The sequence below is a fragment of the Rhynchophorus ferrugineus genome, unplaced genomic scaffold, assembly GCF_030347505.1.
Source record: "Rhynchophorus ferrugineus isolate W39M unplaced genomic scaffold, kcgeb_rfMv2 rfM3, whole genome shotgun sequence".
In the NCBI taxonomy this organism is placed as follows: Eukaryota; Metazoa; Arthropoda; class Insecta; order Coleoptera; family Curculionidae; genus Rhynchophorus; species Rhynchophorus ferrugineus.
The window spans coordinates 51,566,412-51,587,040 of record NW_027472582.1 but is presented as its reverse complement, the minus strand read 5'-3'; the positions used below and the strand labels follow the sequence as shown (position 1 = coordinate 51,587,040).

General features: G+C 30.7%; 3 protein-coding genes across 4 annotated transcripts in view; 1 reads left to right on the top strand and 2 right to left on the bottom strand.

Annotated features, from left to right (window-relative positions):
- Positions 1-20,629, top strand: part of Al (aristaless) — a 248,081-nt gene that overhangs the window by 223,242 nt on the left and 4,210 nt on the right. The gene's annotated exons all lie outside the window — the stretch shown is intronic.
- Positions 6,501-7,240, bottom strand: LOC143194164 (uncharacterized). The gene is made up of 2 exons (XM_076400751.1): positions 7,021-7,240; positions 6,501-6,798 (listed from the first exon to the last, which is right to left on the bottom strand). The coding sequence occupies exons 1-2, from the start codon at positions 7,184-7,186 to the stop codon at positions 6,575-6,577; spliced, it is 390 nt and encodes a 129-aa protein (XP_076256866.1). The 5' UTR covers positions 7,187-7,240; the 3' UTR covers positions 6,501-6,574.
- Positions 13,771-17,647, bottom strand: LOC143193008 (uncharacterized). The gene is made up of 3 exons (XM_076398924.1): positions 17,524-17,647; positions 16,744-17,239; positions 13,771-16,641 (listed from the first exon to the last, which is right to left on the bottom strand). The coding sequence occupies exons 1-3, from the start codon at positions 17,578-17,580 to the stop codon at positions 15,776-15,778; spliced, it is 1,419 nt and encodes a 472-aa protein (XP_076255039.1). The 5' UTR covers positions 17,581-17,647; the 3' UTR covers positions 13,771-15,775.

The window sequence follows — 20,629 nt, the reverse complement described above, 5'->3', positions numbered from 1 at the left end:
TCTTTGAAAAACGAAATCAAATATTTATTATTCATTGAAGCGGAGACTCTTAGAAGGTCTCAAACGAGAACGAAGTTTCAAGAGAAAATACACTGTTTGAATTTTTGTTTCATGTTAATGATACTGATGAATTAAAATACATTCCCGCAACACTTTAATTATTCTGGAGACATGATTTTCATTAGAAATGCAAGATATTTAGTCATGATACTATATTGCTTAATTAGTTCGCGGAGTCTTATTTATTAATCATCGGTAGAATTAAAACTAACGATACAGCATTTGCTAACAATGGCAAAAATATGCAAACACGAGTGCAATTTTAAGAAGGTTGGTACATTATAACACCATTTTGAATAAGAATTGAACCACGTTGATGTTGACCATGTTGAAATATTAAACTGGAAGGAAGTTATACTGAAAATAAAGTCCATTTTCGTTTTAAATATAATTCAGTTATAGTCCATCACCAAGGTACACACAACAGGTCAACTGAAAAGTCCCCGACCTACCATAGTAAAACACATTTTTTAATTAGCATTGCAAAATTAGTTGTTTTTATTCAACATAATTCCCTTCAAGGATGATAAACTGATTATAGGGATCCTCCAACTTTTCGATATCATTTTTGTAGTACGATTTGTCCTTTGCTTCAAAATAGGCCCCAGTTTAGTCGATAACCTCTTCATTCGACGAATATTTCTTCCTAGCGAACATTCTTTTGAGATCTGAGAATAGGAAATAGTGGCTGGGGGCCAGATCTGGAGAATACGGTGGATGAAGAAGCAATTCGGTGCATCAATTGAGACGGTGCATTGTCTTGGCGAAGCAGCACTTTCTCTTTCTTCAAATGCGGCTGGTTTTCGGCGATTTCGTCCATGAAACGGTCCAATAACGCTTTGTAAAAGGCGCTGTTGATGGTCCTTCCTTTTTCAAGGTAGTCAACAAATTTGTCCATGCGCATACCAAAATACAGACGCCATAACCTTGCCAGCCGACTGTTGAGTTTTCCCACGATTTGGAGCGGGTTCATCGTATACAGTCCACTCGGATGACTGTCGATTGAACTTCGGAGTGAAATGATGGAGCCATGTCACTCAAAAACTCGGGTATATTATGCTTGATGATCTTTAAATATTACTCCGAATCATCAATTCGTCGTTGTTTTTGGTCAAAAGTGAGATCGCGCGGCACCCACTTTGCACAGAGCTTTCTCATACACAAATATTCGTGAATAATATGATGTACACGCTCAGTTGGTATCTTTAGAGTATCTGTTATTTCATTCAATTTCAATTTAAGGCCTTTTAAAATCATTTTGTGGATTTCTTAAAGGTTTTCGTCGGTAACAACCTCTTTTGGGCGTCTACTGCGTTCACCGTCTTCGGTCCTCATTTCACCACGTCTAAACTTAGCATAACAATCCTTGATGGTTGATTTTCCTGTGGCAGTATCTGAAAACTCCGCATCAAACCAAGTCCTTCAAAAGCCAATATGCCAATGTCCTCAAAAAGCAATATTTTATCAGCACGCGAAATTCCTGTTCCTGTATGATTCACAAACTACTTCTAAACATATGGATTTAATTCTAGTAGCGCTATCTATGTGTCAGGCTGGGGACTTTCTAAATTGACCTGTTATATACGATGAGATTAATATCATTTTATGAATTGAAGGAAATATAAGCAAATATTTTATAACATAAAATAAACTGTTACTTTAGATTGATTTTAGAGTATTTGTATTATTACTTAATTTAAGTCCTTTATATAACTTATATTCATTTTCATAAAAAAATAATTTTAAAAATTACTGTTAATTTTCGTTAAAGTTTTTTTGAATTTTGGGTGCTAAATTTATCAGTGATTGTAAGAGGGCCTATATATGTAATTGTAAAATGGTAAAAGATCTCCGTCAATGAAATTCGACCCCTAGTTAGAGAAATAGGTCAGCTTCAGCTACACAGTTTTATTATAACTGTGTACATCCTAGAGATATAATTCATATATTTTATCAGCCCATTCAAAGTGGGTTATTACTTTCTTTATCTTTAATAACTGAGCAGATTTTTACTATTTAAGAAATAAATTGTTTTGACCTGCTAAAGTCACATTGTTTGTCTATAAAATTGAATTTTAATATATGGGTGGTTAACAATTCGATTGGCTCGCTTAATAAAAATTTAAATAGTATATATACACAAACTCATACACATACGTAAATACTTGGAAAACATATTTATGTAATGTAAAAGTTATTTTAATTAAAATAACAAAAGAATTAAAAGATTTCATATCGAAAATAGTGTTTTAATTGTTTCTTTGGAGTTCATTATATATTTTTCAATGGAATGAATGCTATATTTAAAGTTATTTGTTGATAGCACCATTAAAATTTAAATGAATCTATGTATAAGATTATTTATTTTATGTTTGTAAGTAGCTGATTTTGCCATAACAGTTGCTTCAATTAAAATAATAGTAAATCAATTAACAAGCGTCTACATTGATATTGTTTTAATTATTTATTTGAAACTAATTATATATTCCCAACGAAATGGAATTTTTTTGTTGTTCCATTACAATTTAAATAATTATTAATTTATTTCCCTTTTATTTATTTTCCATATATATAACGAGATGATTTTTATCGCATGTTCGCTATAAAAATTATTTAATTGAACATAAATAAAATAGCCTTTAGCAATGATTTAATTGTTTATTTGGAATTAATTATAGATTTTTCTACAAAGTCAGTTAGCTTTAATGTCTTAGCATTTTTAAATTACTTGTTGGAACTTCTATTATCATTTAGATTCAATACTAAATACCTAAAAATTTTCCATTTATTTATTTATTTATTTATTATAGCCACGAAGGAAGGTGATTTTGATTACATTTGTATTATAGAAATTAATTATTTTAAAATAATAGTAAGTTAATTAAAATTTCTCTGTATTAATAATAATTATTTATTTATTGATTTGGGATAAATTACATACTTTTCAACAAAATGGGGGTTATGATTTAGTTTGAGATATTTCCTATTATTTATTTATTTATTATAGATACAAGAGAAGATTGCTTTTTTGTCATATCGTAAAAGTTATTTAAATTAAAATAATGGTATTATAAGTGAAAATAATTTATATTGATAAAAAAATTATTCATATGGAATAAAAAACATTTTTTTTAAATAAATGGATGGTTAATTTTTTAAATTATTGGTTGGAAGCTCTATTAAAATTAATTAAATCTATGCTGAAGACATTTCCATTTATTTATTTACTTATTATATCCACAATAGAAGGTGATTTTGGTGACATATGTATTACAAAAGTTAATTATATTAAAATAATAATATATATAAAATAATTAATTATAGATTCATAAGATGACTTTTGTGTCATATCATAAAAGTTATTTAAATTAAAATATAAGTAAGATAAGTGAAAAGAATTTAGATTAATAAGAAACAAATAATTGTTTATATAGAATAAATAACATGTTTTTCAAGGAAATGAAAGCTTAGGTTTTTTATTATTGGTTGGAGGCTTCAGTGTAATTAATTAAGTCTATGCTTAAGACTTTTCTAGTTATTTATTTATTTTAGATTTATAAGAAGACCATTTTTGCGACAGATAAACAACAAATGAACATTAATTAAAATATTTCATATTTCGTTGGAGATATATTATGATTTTTTATAGGTCTAGCAGAGATTTTAATTAAATTAGAATTCTTAACAAGCTATTAAATATTTTGTCTACAAAGGGTACCGCACAAATTTGAAACAATATGTTAGTTTGTATTTAATAGAGGCACCGGCCCGACGACCAGCAGGACACCATTGAGCTAATTTCGAACGCAGCAGGACGCTTTTCGTTCGGACCGCCTCCATCGTTAAATGTGAGGTCGCTATAATAACACATTTGTCATGTTTACACTAAGGTCGTTCGTCGGTTTTTGGGGCTGGATCTTAGTAAATTTAATTAATAACGTCTAGAGATGAAACTTTTATCTCTCTCTCTCTCTCTCCTTCGCCGCTATCCTCCTTTATCATTCGCCCTCCCTTTTCGGTTTGAAGGGATATCGTCTAGTTTAGAAGCGGAATTATTGGGGCTTAATTCTTTTACAGCTGACGCCCGTTGATGGTCAAATATTGGACGTTAATGATACCGGCCCAGTGTTTGGGTTTTAATAAGGATTTCGTTTGATTGTCTGTGTTTCGGATATTTTGGGCCTTTTCGGCAAAGATAATTAAAAAAAACTAATGTTTGGAGTGAAAGATAATATGAAAATATGTAAATTAATATTAATATTTTCGGTACCTTAAAATAGGGATTCAAATCGATTTATTTTTAGTAATAACTGCCATGAGCATTTATGTTTTTTAGTAGTAGAAAGAGAACAATAATTATAGTATGAAATTAAATGCTTTTTTAATATACTTATAACCATCCGATTTTGGTGAAATATCTATAGCTTTATTGCAACACTTTGGTGTTATTTTGGAGGTAATTTCTATCACAGAAACGTTTATCAATAAAAAAATTATTCTTGACTCATCAATTTTGGTTTAATTGCGCCGGTATACCGCATTTCCGCTAGGATCACAGGATCACACGAAGTTACCTCTCGTCATTGGCAGTAACTATTTGTTTCGAAAATGGATCTATTTGGTTACGATTCAGCGATGAATCACACCTGAAAATTCACAGTATTCGAGAAGGTGTTTTATTTTTGAACTTCCCTGAAGAAAACCGACAAAGTAAAACTTGTTGGAACATTATAGTATCAGAACTATAAATACTATTAAAATTTTCGGTCTCTTGGCTTCAGTTTTTCGATTTTTCGAAAAATAACTCTAAATTGTAGCGCATTTTCTCTTTGCTCTATATATTTATTTATAATAACAATAGATTTTAGGGTATTTTCTCTTTGCGTAACGTATGATCTAACAAATATGAGATTTACATATTAAGCTAAACACTTTCACTTGAGTATTAGGAGAGGCCCTCCTGATATTAGACATTTTCATTGTATAAATATGTTCAAGTCACGTGTCTTTATACTATTAATACCGTTGCTTCTTATCATAAGGAAATTTCGAAAACCCAGAAACTCGGTATCAATATAAACAGTAACAAGTAAAAATTGAAGATCTCATGCCAAAAGAAATACGAGAATAACTTTTTTAAATTATATTAGGATAAACAGCCTTAAAGTTTGATAAATAAATTCATGAAAATATTATATGAGTCTATTGATATCAGTTCAGAAAGTGATTAAATTGTTAATATTTAAAGTGATATAGAATAAATAACAGTTCCTACTTGCTCTAAGGTGTTATTGAAATACTCTGGCATAATGAGTACTAAATAAATGAACAATATGTCAGCAACAATTTTATTTTCCAAATAATTATATTATGTTTAATATGTTTCATATATAAGCCTATTTATTACTTAACCTTGATAAAATAATAGAAGAGTATCAACAGAATAAGCTTTCAGGCAGCATTCTTTGATCACCTCTCCTTTAACAATTATTTTTGTATGAAATTGAACGCTTTTTTAACATATTTAGAACCATCCTATTTAGGTGAAATATGCATCGTTTTATTACAACAGTTTGGTGTTATACTAAAGGCTATCTCTGTCACAGAAACTTCTAATCCCTATTTTCAAAATATCGGGACAGTTGAGTTTCACAAGCCTCTCTTGAGGCGAATTTTTTAGCAACAAAATACTAATATTTAGTTGCGATTCACCGGTGAATCACAGATGGAAATTCACAGTCTTCCAGAAGGGGTTTATTTTTGAACTTACCGGAAGGAAATCGATAAAAGCAAAACTAGCTGGAGCATTACAGTATCAGAACTGTAAACACTATTAAAATTTTCAGCCTCTTGGCTTCAATTTTGTTCGATTTTTCGAAGAACTCCAAATTGTATCGTATTTTCTCTTTGCTCTATATATTTGGAGTATTAACAATAATTTGTTTGTATTAACAATAGTTTCTAGGGTATTTTCTCTTTGCATAACGTATTATCTAACTAAATTAAATATCTAAACAGGAAGCTAAACATCATGTTTCACTTGAGTACTACAAGAGGCCCTTCTGATTTTAGACATTTTGGTTGTATAAATATGTTTAAGTCACGTGTATTTATAATAATAATGCCGTTGTCTTTTATCATAAGGAAATTTCGAATACAAGAAATTCGGTATCAATATAAACAGTAACAAGTGAAAGTTGAAGATCTCACACCAAAACAAATACGAGAATAATTTGTTTAGTAATAGGATTTTGAACATCCTTAAACTTTAATAAATAGATCTATGAGAAAATTATATAGAGTCTATCGATATTAGTTTAGAAAGTGATTAAATTGTTAATATTTAAAATAATATAAAATAAATTACAGTTGTTACTGGCTTGATAAAGTGTTATTAAAATACTTTGGCATATTCAATATTAAATAAATTACCAATAACATATGTCAACATACTTTTATTTTCCAAATAATTTTATTATATTTTATATAATTCCTATATAAGCTTATTTATAATTTAACCTTGACAATATAATAAAAGAGTATCGACAGAACAAGCTTTCAGGCAGCACTCTTTGATCACCTCTCTTTTGCGAATTTCGGTAAATTCGGAAAGAGATTTGGGTGCCACGTACGACGAATCTCTCCAAGTGAGAGAATTTGAATCGGAATCAGATGCGGAATTGTAGTAATCATCATAGTTAAAAATGTTGGGATATATTGATGCAATTGCATTATGAGCTGAAACATAAACATTTTATAATTTGCATCAAAATACTCCTAAATATATTAATTAATGTACCAATAACGGTTTAATTAATTATTGTAATGAGATAATAAATATATGTAGTTAAATATTATGTGTAAATATATTTATGAATTAAAATATCAAGAAAACCAATTGATATGTTGAATTAAATTGTTGTATAAATAAATGTAATATTAATAATATATAATACTTACACGCTCTTTTCGAAGGAGAGTTATAATAATCTTTACAAACACTGCTCATCATACGCTCTAATCTGTCACCGCAGAATTTACCTTCTGTTTTATATAGATGGAGAGTTGAACTCTGTATCATATCAATGAATGTGATTAAAGCAACAAATACCAGTACGATTTTCATTTCTATGATGCTTCGATTCCTAACGCCAAACTTTCGAATGAAAATGCGATGTGGAGTTAAGGATACGCCGTCTTATATATTCCTCAGCTAACATGAATATGGATAAACTTGTCCAATTGGAAGTGATGTCGTTCGACGTTCGAAGCAGGACGAAAATAGTCTCATTTACATCACTAAAGCAGAATATGCAAAAGCATATGTGTTGTTTGTGGTAATTTTAAGATCGCCTGTCCGCATCACTTAAAACATTATTGAACAACATTTTAAGGTCATTTAGAGATTTGATATAACTTCGTTTATGATAACTAATTAGTTTTTACAATATTTAAAATTTAGGTATCAATATGTTTAATATCAAATTAAATTTTAAAAGGTAATGTTTCTTAAGTGAGGTGTTAGTTAGGGAGCATATTATTATTAAAACGTCTACAATTTCAGAAATATATAAAAAGTACACAATAAATGAGTACTTATATTATGTACTTATTTATGATTATTATATTATACTTTTTTATTTAATTATTATTAAAACTGGCCCCCAGACCAACCATACTGTTAACAATCTCCATTGTAATCCATACACTATAGTCTATCCAGCAACACATGTTACGCCCCTTTACTCACGCACTAAATTACAATTTCCCATGGCTTAGTCCTCTTCAGTGTGCGAACAGAGTGGCATCCATGCAGTAGCTGATATAGCCCTTGGGATTCATGGAGGTGTAACCTGGCTTCATGATTCCCAGCTAACCTTTTGCTTCCTTTCTTGCCTGTAGGAATTTCCAGGTCTCGATAAAAATGCTCAGGGCGTACATACCAAGATGCGTCCCCTGCATTACGCAATAAATTATAGCGGAATACCTGCTCTATACCATATATCCATATTTTGTTATATAAATTAACATTTTGGATTTTTTTCTTTTGGAATGGTATAGAGTAGATAGAGGATAAGTCCCAGGACGCTGGCTTGTGGCACTCCTGCTGGTATTTCTTTTAGTACATAATATATTTCTTGTTTAATGCTGGGGAGTATATTGAAGATACGTTGCTTTGGCAGCATTTTTTATCATTAATTTATGTATCAAGTCCAGGTGCTCAACTTTATCTGAAGGTTTGTGCTACGTCTACAAAAACTGCAAAGCATATTTGTTTTCCTTTTAAAGAACGCTCAATTATATCATTATTATATAACGGATATCCGTTATTCTATGGGCCTGGTCGATTCTTTAGTGTTTTTGTCGGAATCCAAACTGTCAGTTCGGAATTAGGTTACTTTCTTTTACTACTCGATTTATTCTTTTGGGTTATATATTCTCGAAAAGTTTCGACATAATTTGTACGTAGATTAGATTGATTGTAAGACCTATTAGGTCTAAATACGAAGTGTTCTTTTATACATTACGCGTTTGTAGTGCCACAGCAATTAATTCTATTTACTTGGTAATATTAGTAGATGTTTGCATGTATTTTGATAACCAATATATATTGGAGAAAATGCGAATATCAATGTAAACCACCATTACACAAACTAACCTTGTTCTCTCGATTTGTTATCTCTATGTTGCCAAAAAAGTGAGGAAAAAATTGAAAAAATTATATGGCTTTTTAAAGTGAGAAACGATCAGAATACATGCCTGCACCAAATACATCATGTTTGCCGATTTTTTTTCTGCCTGTAAATCGTTTAAGTTAATTTCATGGAGATTGCTCAGAAACGGCCATTACTCCAACATATACTAACGTTTTTTTAATTTTGTATTAACAAAATCGTCAAATAATAAAATAAATAATTTTTAATGAGATTTGGGCGTTTTTGAGCATTATTGGGACCCTCTAAATATTTATTTAATTATTTAGTATTAATGCTTCACTATAATAATAAATTTTTCAGTTTCTAAAACTCCGACTCTATAAGTCTTTATCTTTACATTCTTTATGTACCTATAATTACTTAGAGTCTTCTCATACATCAAGAATATATTTGTATCAATATTTGTGTTCTAAAGTTGTTGGAAAACTAGGTTCAAAAATTGAATTAAAGGCACAAAAAATATAAAAGTTTATACAATTATATATGGAATAGATTTTAAGACAATAAAGCTTTTGTAATAAATAACACATGTACATCTGATTGTATCCCGAAAAATAAAAACTGGACTGGAACTTCTTTTTAAGGTTGGCTCCAAACTGCGGTCCTAAATATTACACCCGACTAGAGAGTCAACAGTTTGGAGGTCGTCTTAGAAGATATCCGGTCTTATCCAGCCTGGTCACTTGCTTGGCTGGGGTCATTTTCCTTGTCAGATTTTGCATTATTTTCTTAACAACAATTACAGTTATAATCATAAATATAAATTTTTAACCATTCCCGAGTAATATTCGAACGCGGGTCTATCGTAACAGAAGAAGGACCTTCCGGTCTCCTTGACCACTGCGCTCACGAATCCGGCCCTACTATTTTGACAATCCATTATATATTTAATATTGCTACTGCCATAATTATTGTTAATTACATTTCAATATTATATTATATTTTAAACGGTTTAGTAAGAAAAGCAGCATGTCAAACAACAAAGATGAGTCAATGTGCTTTCTTTTTTTTTAAATAAGTTTTAATTAATATTCATTTAATTCATATTTTTATGTTTTATTTTGTAACTATATGCTGATACTTACTGAGACCATTAGCTATTAACTAAATTAATTAGTTTTTAGTTCGCTAATTATCCTCATATTCAATATCCTTATTAAAGTACTTAAAACGAGTACAACGTTTATGATAATGACGCTGCCTAATTAGCGATTTTCTATGTTGTGGTGCTTTTTTTTCGTATGTTGGACTCCCTTGAAACGAAAGGAAACCAATTATTAAAAAATGAAAGACCAGGTGATGCGGCAAATTGTTTAATGCGGGTTTTGGCGAGGCCTTATTACTAATTATGAAATTATGGCAGTTGTAAAATGTTTATTTCGTTCGTAATTAAAGGGTAAAGTATTGATACCTTAATGAATTGAAGAGCAGAGGCGGGCTGATCGTTATTTAAAATTATGATTGCCGATTTATTAAATCTTATCAATGGAATTATGTTTAATATAAAATAAGATTTTAGATAACAAATTTTTTTGAACTTTGAATTTGGCATGGTGTTGTAGTTTTCTCTATGAGTTTTATGTTATTTTCGTTTTCTAGGATCATCTATTTTATCTAAGATTAAGACCTTATTCAAAATTTTTTCAAAAAAAATCGGTTACGAAAATATCCTTTCGTATATCGGAACTATCAAGAAATGCGAGTAAAAATTAAATTCTACACATTGTTGTAGTTACTTTCAAAGTTTACACTCAATATGTCAGTATTGTTTTTCAAGCATTATATAGCCATCATATAAAATATAAAATTCAGGTTACATAACTTCATCCATAATATACGAACTAAATATCATTGGGGATCGCTATAGATTAAAATTGATACATTTCTTAATACATCATTTAATTCATTAGTTAAATCAATTTTAATTTTATTATTAAACATCTCTCAAAACCCATGAAGATCTATATTGAATTGATTAAATAGAAATAATTGATTTCTAGTTACACAGTTAACAGTTTTTATTCAATTGCTTCTGGGATGGTCTCTAAATTTACCAGCCAATCCAAATAAATTCTTGTTGGTGAAAAAGAAATGATAAAAAAATTAATATTAAAAATTTCAAAAATTATTATTACAACCAATAGGTCGGAAATTACCGAAATTTCTATTATGGCTTGACTTATTCACTTACAACAATAGGAAATCTAATAGAATATAAATGATACAATAAGAAACTAAGTAATGAATGACCCTTTGTTACTTAAAAAATAATTTTAGAAGCTTTATAATCCATTTAATGTGAAAAAAGAACATTAATAAACCTTTTATACGTACGATTGAATAAATGCGCTACAAGTTTTTAAATGACAACAATAAGCAATCAACTAATCCATAATAATATATCTGCTTACTTTCGTATCAACCATTTTACTACTTTTTACGCTAGGGATATTATAAATCAACGTTTAAAAATCGTTAAAATGTATCTTAACACTCTTTTGTGTAAACTATTCTTCATTAATCATTGGGCTTATTATGATTGATGAAGTGGTATGCACAACCGTTTATAATGGTGGCAACAGAAACATTCCTCATATGCTGTATAAAAAGAAGGCGGTATGATTATAAGGCTTCTGAGGACACAGGGTCCGTATTACGTTATAGTAATTACCCCTATGATTTTTCGCTTTGTGTATTGTTTCTCTTGGTATAATCATGAATAAAAGCTGCTGGTAATATTACACAAGCAGTTAGTAATAAACCATAAATATTTTATATTTCATAATTCTTTGTTTTATTGATAAAATTGTAGATTATTTAAATAATACGTTCGAATACTGTCTGATATTTAATTATAATACAATGGCGATCTTTTATATTTTGTGAATGTAATAAATATAGTTCCTGAGAGATTATAGAGAGCTTTACTTAAATAATTAAAAGTTTACTACTTTTAGATGTAATGATAATTAAATTAAGTGCTTTTTTTCAAAAACTACAAGATTACAAGCTACAAAACAAATTAGCAAAATAAATTAAAAATCCTGAATTCAGAACACATAATTCTATAAAAGTTCAACAAGATATGATCATAATAATATGATAGAATATTATAACTTTTGCAATATAAATGACCTTTGAAATATATAAAATATAAAAATGGGAAGTAATATTAGACTGTTGCATACATTCTGATCATTATTTCTGTTAAAAATTGTTTCAATATATATTATCCAAAATATTTTGTCACTTTCTACAATTTTTTCCTTATTTCTGCCAAATATGAAGATATTGTCTCGAAAGAATGATATTGGTTTGGTCTCTATCTTATTTCTTTAGAATTTCTAAACCGTGTACCAGCCAGGCTACGCTGCATAGATCAGAGTCAGTGATAAATAGTTAAAAGGAGCTATATCTGCTGATTACGCTGGGTGCCGCAGAACTTCCCACTCGAGCTGCAACAATATGTCTTTCAATTTGTTCGATTGACGTCTGTAGACATGTACAGTAAGAGTTTCGTTTGGTTTTAGTAGCTGGTAATGGACTACACCTACTGGTTTCACCATATGTAAAGCAAGACATTATGGCTATGAATATTCCGCTTCGGTGTCGATGTGGATGACTCTTCTGGATCAGTTTTTGTCCTTGTATCTGTCTTCTAGTATATCCACTTTTAATCACCACTCAAAATACAACATTTTAATTTTTTGCCTGACAAAAATAAAAAAAAATATTTTCAGTCAATTCCTGTGATAGGTATTTATGCACATTTGGACCATCATTGAATTTTTTCCATAACCTGAAATCATTTGAACACATTCACTAGCTGCTAAGCCCATATGCTTTTTGAGAATTTTTACATGGGTTTTTTTCTAACATGTCGTTTCAAACCAAATACTTATATTTCACATATTAACAACGCTCTTCTCTATTTTAATACAGGCTAATAATAAATAATAATACTTTATAATGGACTAATAAATTATTATTTTTTGAAAAGCTATTTAATTATGTTTAACTAATTTTAAATAAAATGAAAATAGTTAGAAATAAGTTGTTTTAATAAATAGAGCAATTTGATACTTTTTAATGTTTATATAACTTAATATCTTTTAATAACCTGCAATTATATTTAAAAATTATTGATAATATTACTCAGTTTACCGTCTAATTAAGATCCATTAGAAATAATGATAAACAGTTTATAGAAAAAAATTAATTTGCATTACTCACTAAAACCGTTTTTGTTAATTATTGGTATAGTTAAAAATATTCCCTAAAAGCTTTTTCTGTATATTATCAATTATTAAAATTATTGACAAATGTACCAAAAATGGTTATAGTAATTAAAGTATATTATGGATATGCTATTATGCGTTGTATTATATTGTCTTTTAAGTTGAATATAATGTGCTTAAAATTAGTAAATATTGTATTAGCATTTTAAACATAAAAACACATAATTTAGTCTAAAATTGTAGTGGAAATTATTAAGGCGCCTTGGGAGTTTATATTCAATTAAATGAATATATTTTTGAATTTATATGAAATAATTCATATGAAATTTGTTACTGTTGTATATTGCATTTATATTATTACGAAACTAAATATAGATAAGTTTAATAACTAATATATTACTGAATATTCTTTTGTACAAATATTTTTGTACTGCTGAAGTGCAATACTAATTTTTGAAAAATTATCTTTCAAAATTCCCCGATTTTGTAAGAATTACTTTAATATTTTCCTAGTAAATAAATTATATTTATAAATATAAATATAAATATAAATATATATATATATATATATATATATATATATATATATATATATATATATACTAGCTGACCCGACAGACTTCGTCCTGTCAAAAAGATTTGTAATGTGGCAGTTTTTGTGCCTACGTATTTTAAAAAATTCTCCTGAACAGAACCATCACCCTGGTGATAGGGCGTTGTGAATAAAAAATAATTAAATAAAACATATATAAGGATTGAAAAGTAAGTAATCGCTTTATTGTTAATCATGTGAATCATAATTATTATTATTATTATCATTATATTGCTTTGTGGTATACGATGTTTTTTGTTTGATTACCTGGCGCATAGATAAACAAATCTGATGGTTTTCCAACACGGGAACAGGCAACATACAATTGACCATGTGAGAAACATGGGTTTTCTAGATTAATACCACAAACACTTAATGATTGCCCCTGGGACTTGTTTATAGTCATAGCAAAAGCAAGCCGTCAACATGTCTATAGGAAATTTGCCATTACCAATGTCAATGAGTTGTTTAGAGAATATGTTTCCAGATTGGTCATTTTGCAACTCGACACGCATATTCTTGCTTAAATGAAGTACTTTAACATGTTTCCACAAATTGGAGGACTTTAGACATGCATTGAGTTCATCAGCTGGCGTTGATCGTGGAATCACTGGCAATGTTTGACGAAAATCTCCTGCTAATAAAATCATTGCACCACCAAATCGGTTATTATTGCTACGTAGATCTTTTAAGGTTCTGTCTAAAGCCTCCAAAGATTTTTTATGTGCCATCGTGCATTCATCCCAAACAATCAATTTACATTGCTGCAAAACCTTTGCCATTGCAGAGTTCTTCGAAACGTTGCAGGTTGGAGTTTCATTGCTTTGCATATTTAATGGCAATTTTAGTGCTGAATGGGCTGTTCGACCACCTTCAAGCAAAGTTGCTGCGATTCCCGACGAAGCGAGTGCAAGTGCAATTTTATTTTGTGAGCGAATTGTTGCTAATATTAATGAAATAAAAAAAGTTTTTCCTGTACCACCAGGTGCATCTAAGAAATAAATCCCTCCAGTTTCATCATTTGTTACTTTCATAAGAGTTTCAAATACATACTTCTGTTGTTCATTTAACAGTGGAAGATTTGTTTGAATTTATTCTTTCAAAGCGTTGAGATCATACAGTCTTTCTCGATGCAACTCTTGGTTAAAAGCGTCATGCATTGGACGATTGGGCGCGGTCAGGCCTAATTGAATTAATAGTTTGTTTGACATTATCAAGCACATGTCCTCAATTGAAATCAATGCTTCATTGTAAATTTCTTCACTGATTTGTATATTTGGATTTCCCATTCTATTCCGTATTTGATACAAAATATCATCACACATATAATCTTTGTACTTCATCCACAAATCAATTGGGTTTGATGGGAAGCATGTAGATATGATTATAGAAAACAATGTTCGTATTTGATGAGTGTGTGATGATATTACAGCATCATTGAGAGTTTGATCCCAATGAGCGTCATTTTCAAGCAATTGCAAACGTTGACAGGCTTCTCTGTAGGATCCACACAATTCATCATCAACAGTTCGTAACTGTTGGAATGATGTTGGGCCACGTACATTGACTAATAGCAGTCGTAAATAAAAACATTCATCATTGCTTGGATGTACTGAATAAATCCGGCCAATCGCATCGGTGGAATATACATCTGTATATCCTGGAACTGGTTTTCCTTGTTTCCGTCGTATAAATCTCCTTGAGGATTGATTCCAGGTATAATATTTTGGCATTTCAGAATATAGCAATGTTTGTGCGGAATCATCGTTTTGGCATGTCTCAAAAAAACTGGTTAATGTAGTAGATGGTGGCTGAGCAGCTCTTTGTACTGCGTTCTGTGCTGTAAAATACACTCTTTGTCCATTTTCTAAATGCACAGCTAAGTGAACAACAGAAGGGTGTCTCTCATGAATAGGAAAAGAAAATATTCGCCAAACTGCTTCATTACTACTGACATAGCGGCCCATTTGGTATTGGGTAACTTCATCATTAGAATTCCCTGCACCAATTCCAATCACAGCCATATCACTCCCTTTGGTTACATATTTGCAAATGTATTTAATCGATTTCACTGAATGGCAAGATTCAACGTTGATGTGTGCTTTGAATGTCTTTGATAAAATGGGTGAATATGGAACAATCCAACGATTATCTATTTCAATATCTTGTTAATTTAATTTGACAATTGTTGATTTTCCATTGTCTGCTGTCGATCTGCGACGATACAATGGATAACCGTCATTACCAGTAATTGTTTCCGATATTAATGTCCGTGGATATCGTTTTGAACATTTACCATCCATCATACACGGTGAATTTTGATTAAGAGTTCCACAGGGACCATGTATCATGTTTTTGATAACTACCTCATGCAATCCAGGATCTACTTGTACATTAGGGATTTCAGCTGATATCACTGCATCAACTTCATTTGGCCTTATCTTTTCAACCAACCAAATCAAAATGTGTGCATGTGGCAATCCTCGTTTCTGCCACTCCACAGAATACATCCAGCAGCGTGTCTCACCAAACACATTATGTTTTACGATGAAATTCATTAAAGATTTCAACTTTTGTCTAAAGACTCTGGCTGTAATATCATGACGATCAATGGATGATTTCACAGGTAATAACTCCTGCTTAATTTCTATCCATTGCGGATTGCATGTAAATGTGATGAACAAATCTGCTGTACCATAATGACGAACATACGACATGGCATCTTGAGCATATTCGTGCATATGCCGAGGGCTTCCGATGTATGTTGCTGGAAGAATAGTCATCCGACCGACATTCTGTGCATTTCCATCAGTATTAATCGCATCTCGAAGGTGAATATACTCTTCAGATCGGAGTTTGGTTTGATTCAACCTGATGAATGTTAATCTCTCCGTTTCAATTTTAACATACATGTCATCAACATATTTGTGATATAATCGCCGACATTTCAATATGTGATTATCTGCATTTTCCCGAATCATTAGGCGGTATGAATAATAGTTCATTGAACTGACTTTTTTGTTGGTTTCAGAACCTGTAAACAGATTTTGTTTTAATAACATTCAAATATAAAATTAAAATACATAATATAGTGACTGAGATATTATCGCCATAGCTAAACTAATATTTTAGTTACCTGTAATGGGATTTATCATTTTTATTGATAAATCGTAGCCATCTTCACCTTGCCAAAATATAATGGGATATTGCAGTGCATCATATGAGCGGTGTGTTTCCTTTATAGGTTGTAATTGAAAATTCCGACGATGTAAAACAATATCACGGGATTCCAAGTTTTCTCCAACTACAACGATAGCAACTTCATCAATAGTTGGTGCATTAAAACGTCTTGTATGTTGACCTGCAGGTGTTTTATCAGCTCTGATTACAATTTTGTGATTATCGGATGGCATCAGATCCAGGGCAGTTTTAAACAATATAATCAATTGATTGTGTTGATGAAATAAAGTTTGTAATTGTTCTACAATAGACCTTTTTACTAAATTGTTATGTGCACAACGCAGATCAATTTCTTGTGGTGAATTGCCCATAAAATAAATTTGCAGGAATTTGTTGTCGCTATCTGACACTGGTAACAGTGAACCTGCTCTGTGATATATTTGCCCTTGTATCTGTAAATAAAAAAAATATTATGGTGTGGTATAAATTAATGGATTGTCAATGATCAAACTTAAATAATATTTGATCTTAAAAAGTATATATTTAGTTTTAACTAATATCTATCAAATATAAAATATAATAAAAGTGTCACTGAAACTGAATCACCATATAATATGATGACTAAGTGATATATTTCGTAATTATTAAGAAATTGAAGATTAGTAACACATCTTAACTTTGGTGACAGAAAATTTTGTTCGCTAAAATAATTATGAGTAACTGCTATAATACATACCTTGAAAGTTGGCATAAAATTTTCCCGAACTGCATTTGTTGCCCCAAATGAAGTCATTTGAAAGCAATTGTTATATTGTTGAATATGTGTCAAAAAGTGTATAGAATCTGTTCCTATTCCTGAAACCAATGAGTACAATGGTTCTGGTGATGGATCCAATTGTATCAATTTCACTTTACCATTTGCGCAACACAATCCATTGGCTTCGTTTTTGTATTTTAATGCCTTACAGTGTGAGCAAACCAAGTTCATAGAACCAATAACAACACATTGGTAGTTACTGTAGTCAATTGACACATCGTAACTGAAAGCAGCTGGATTCAAACTTGCGCGATTATTAGTTGAATGTCGCGCTCGCGCTTCACGCGTTTGTGATATCCGAATTCTTTCACGTTCATTTCCGTCGTCACGTTCTTGTGCAGTACGATTAGATCGGTAATTAGCTTGGTTTATAGCATTTCTGGTTCTTCTACCTAAATTGCTTCGTCTTATAGGAGGCATATCAAATATAAATTATTTTTTCACTAATCACGAACTAAACAAACACTTACTAACTAAACACTCTGCACAAAACACGATATACGAATTTGTTTCGTGTATCACTTGACAATTCATCTGTCATCTGTCAAAAGTCATCTGTAACAGACAACTTTTTTTTTTAAATTTGATATGACTTGAACTCAAATCCTTTTAAGCCGTACGAATTGTTTTATTTATTTAAAATTTGAATTAAATTTTATACAAATAAAAAATTTTAAATAAATAAAACAATTCGTACGGATTAAAAGGATTTGAGTTCAAGTCATATCAAATTTAAAAAAAAAAAGTTGTCTGTTACAGATGACTTTTGACAGATGACAGATGAATTGTCAACTGATACACGAAACAAATTCAAACAAAAAGGGCTATTTTTAGGGTTTTTCCAGCAATAATTCTAATTTTTCTCGCCGTAAAAACCATCCCTGAACTTCAACGAACATTTTAAAAAAAGATTTGGCCAAATTGGTCCAGGCGTTGTTGAGTTATGCGCTTAGGAACATATTTTGCGATTCATTTTTATATATAAGATATATATATATATATATATATATATATATATATATATATATATATATATATATATATATATATATATATATATATATTTAAAAGCATGGTAGTCAAATTTCGTAATTAATTATTATTCGTAATTTAATAAATGAATTAATTGAATTTGTAATAGTAATAAAATTAACGGTTAGGGATAAAGTATATAATTGAATATTAAATTAGCTTCTTTTACATTTTTGTGTCAGTTTCAATAACGAAATGGTTATGGATGTATTGAAAGTAAAATGTACTAGTAACGAATTTCTTCTCGAGTCATTATCTGCTGTGAAAAATTGATGCAAATTAAGTTAAAAAAATCTGAAATAATGTAACACATCAGTCTGTGTAGCTTTTATTAAATATCTATAATATCTATCTCTACCTACCTAACTGTATATGTTATGTTATACGACTGGTACATCACTAATTCATTTTCAAGAAATTGTTTTTGTTATGTCATATGTGTAGGTTGTTGTAAAGAAACGGATAGACCTTATTGTTAAATGCTCGGTGGATATAATCGAAGAATACAATTGGCTTCACTGTTCTCTCTCAAATCATATAGTTAATTGGAATCGAATGAATTATCAAGGAAAAAAGTCAAGAAGTTAAGATAGGATGGCCAATCGTCTCGAAAAGACTGAAGGCACTCTTATATCTAGTTAACTGTCGGATCATTAGTTTGTGAAAGTTGTGAAAGTGAGAGTTGAAGCAAAAACTTGGCTTGATGCTGAGTTGGCTTGACACTGCCCTAGGAAAATCATCCACCAAGGATTGGTATGCTAAGTTCAGATGTGGTGAAATGAGCACCGAAAACGGTGAACGCAGCGGACGCTCAAAAGAGTTTGTTACCGACGATAACATTTAAAAAATCCACAATATAATTTTGAATTACCGTAAATTGAAATTGAAAGAAACAGCAGACATTCTAAAGATATCAACTGAACGTGTACATCATATCATTCACAATTATTTGGGTATGAGAAAGCTCTGCGCAAAGTGGGTGCCGCGCTAGCTCACTTTTGACCAAAAACAACGATGAGTTGATGATTCGGAGCGGTGTTTGAAGGTGATCAAGCGTAATAAACCCGAGTTTCTGCATCGATATGTGACAGTGGTTGAAACGTGGATCCATTATTTCACCCGGAAGTCCAATCGACAGTCATGTGAGAAGCATGGGAATATGCAACAGTCGGCAGGCAAGGTTATGACGACTATATTTTGGGATGCGAATGGAATAATGTTCATTGATTATCTTGAAAAATGAAGTACCATCAAGAGCGACTATCACATAGCGTTATTGGACCGTTTGAAGGACGAAATCGCCGAAAAACGGCCGCATATGAAGAAAAAGAAAGTGCTGCTTCACCAAAACAATATACCGTGTCACAAGTCAGTAAAAACCATGGCAAAAATCCATGAATTGGGTTTCGAATTGCTTCCTCATCCACCGTATTCTCCAAATCTGGCACCCAGCGACTATTTCCTGTTCTCAGATCTCAAAAAAATGCTCGCTGGGAAGAAATTTTCATCGAATGAAGAGGTGATCGCTGAAACTGAGGCCTATTTTGAAGCAAAGGACAAATCGTACTACAATAATGGTATCGAAAAGCTGGAGGATCGCTATAATCAGTGTATTACTCTTGAAGAGAATTATGTTGAATAAAAAAACTAATTTTGCCAAAAAAATGTGTTTTACTATGGTAGGCCGGGGACTTGTTATATATAAATCGAAACTTATATTGTTTAATATGTCGGTATTATTATCCAATAGATAGGTAGACATTCGTCGGCAGTAGGACCTCGTTGATTTAGTAGTTATTCAGCCGCACGGCGCACGTACCCAAAGGTAAGAACACCCGCTGTGACCAAGAACAAAGTAGTGATCGACAAAAACAGCAATATCACTGACTAAATAAGACTGTTAATGCTCATCGTTATAAAAGTATAATGGATCGGCCACCGCCAATTGCCTCAATCTCAATAACGCTGGGTAATCGGCAGCCAATTAATTGTT

Excerpts from the sequence above, each read along its gene's own strand:
- LOC143194164 (XM_076400751.1), bottom strand. The coding sequence starts at position 7,186 with ATGAAAATCGTACTGGTATTTGTTGCTTTAATCACATTCATTGATATG. Across the intron at positions 6,799-7,020 it reads CTCTCCTTCGAAAAGAGCGT|CTCATAATGCAATTGCATCA; the intron begins GTAAGTATTATA and ends TTTATGTTTCAG.
- LOC143193008 (XM_076398924.1), bottom strand. The coding sequence starts at position 17,580 with ATGACTTCATTTGGGGCAACAAATGCAGTTCGGGAAAATTTTATGCCA. Across the intron at positions 17,240-17,523 it reads ATTTTATGCCAACTTTCAAG|ATACAAGGGCAAATATATCA; the intron begins GTATGTATTATA and ends TTTTATTTACAG. Across the intron at positions 16,642-16,743 it reads AATGATAAATCCCATTACAG|GTTCTGAAACCAACAAAAAA; the intron begins GTAACTAAAATA and ends ATCTGTTTACAG.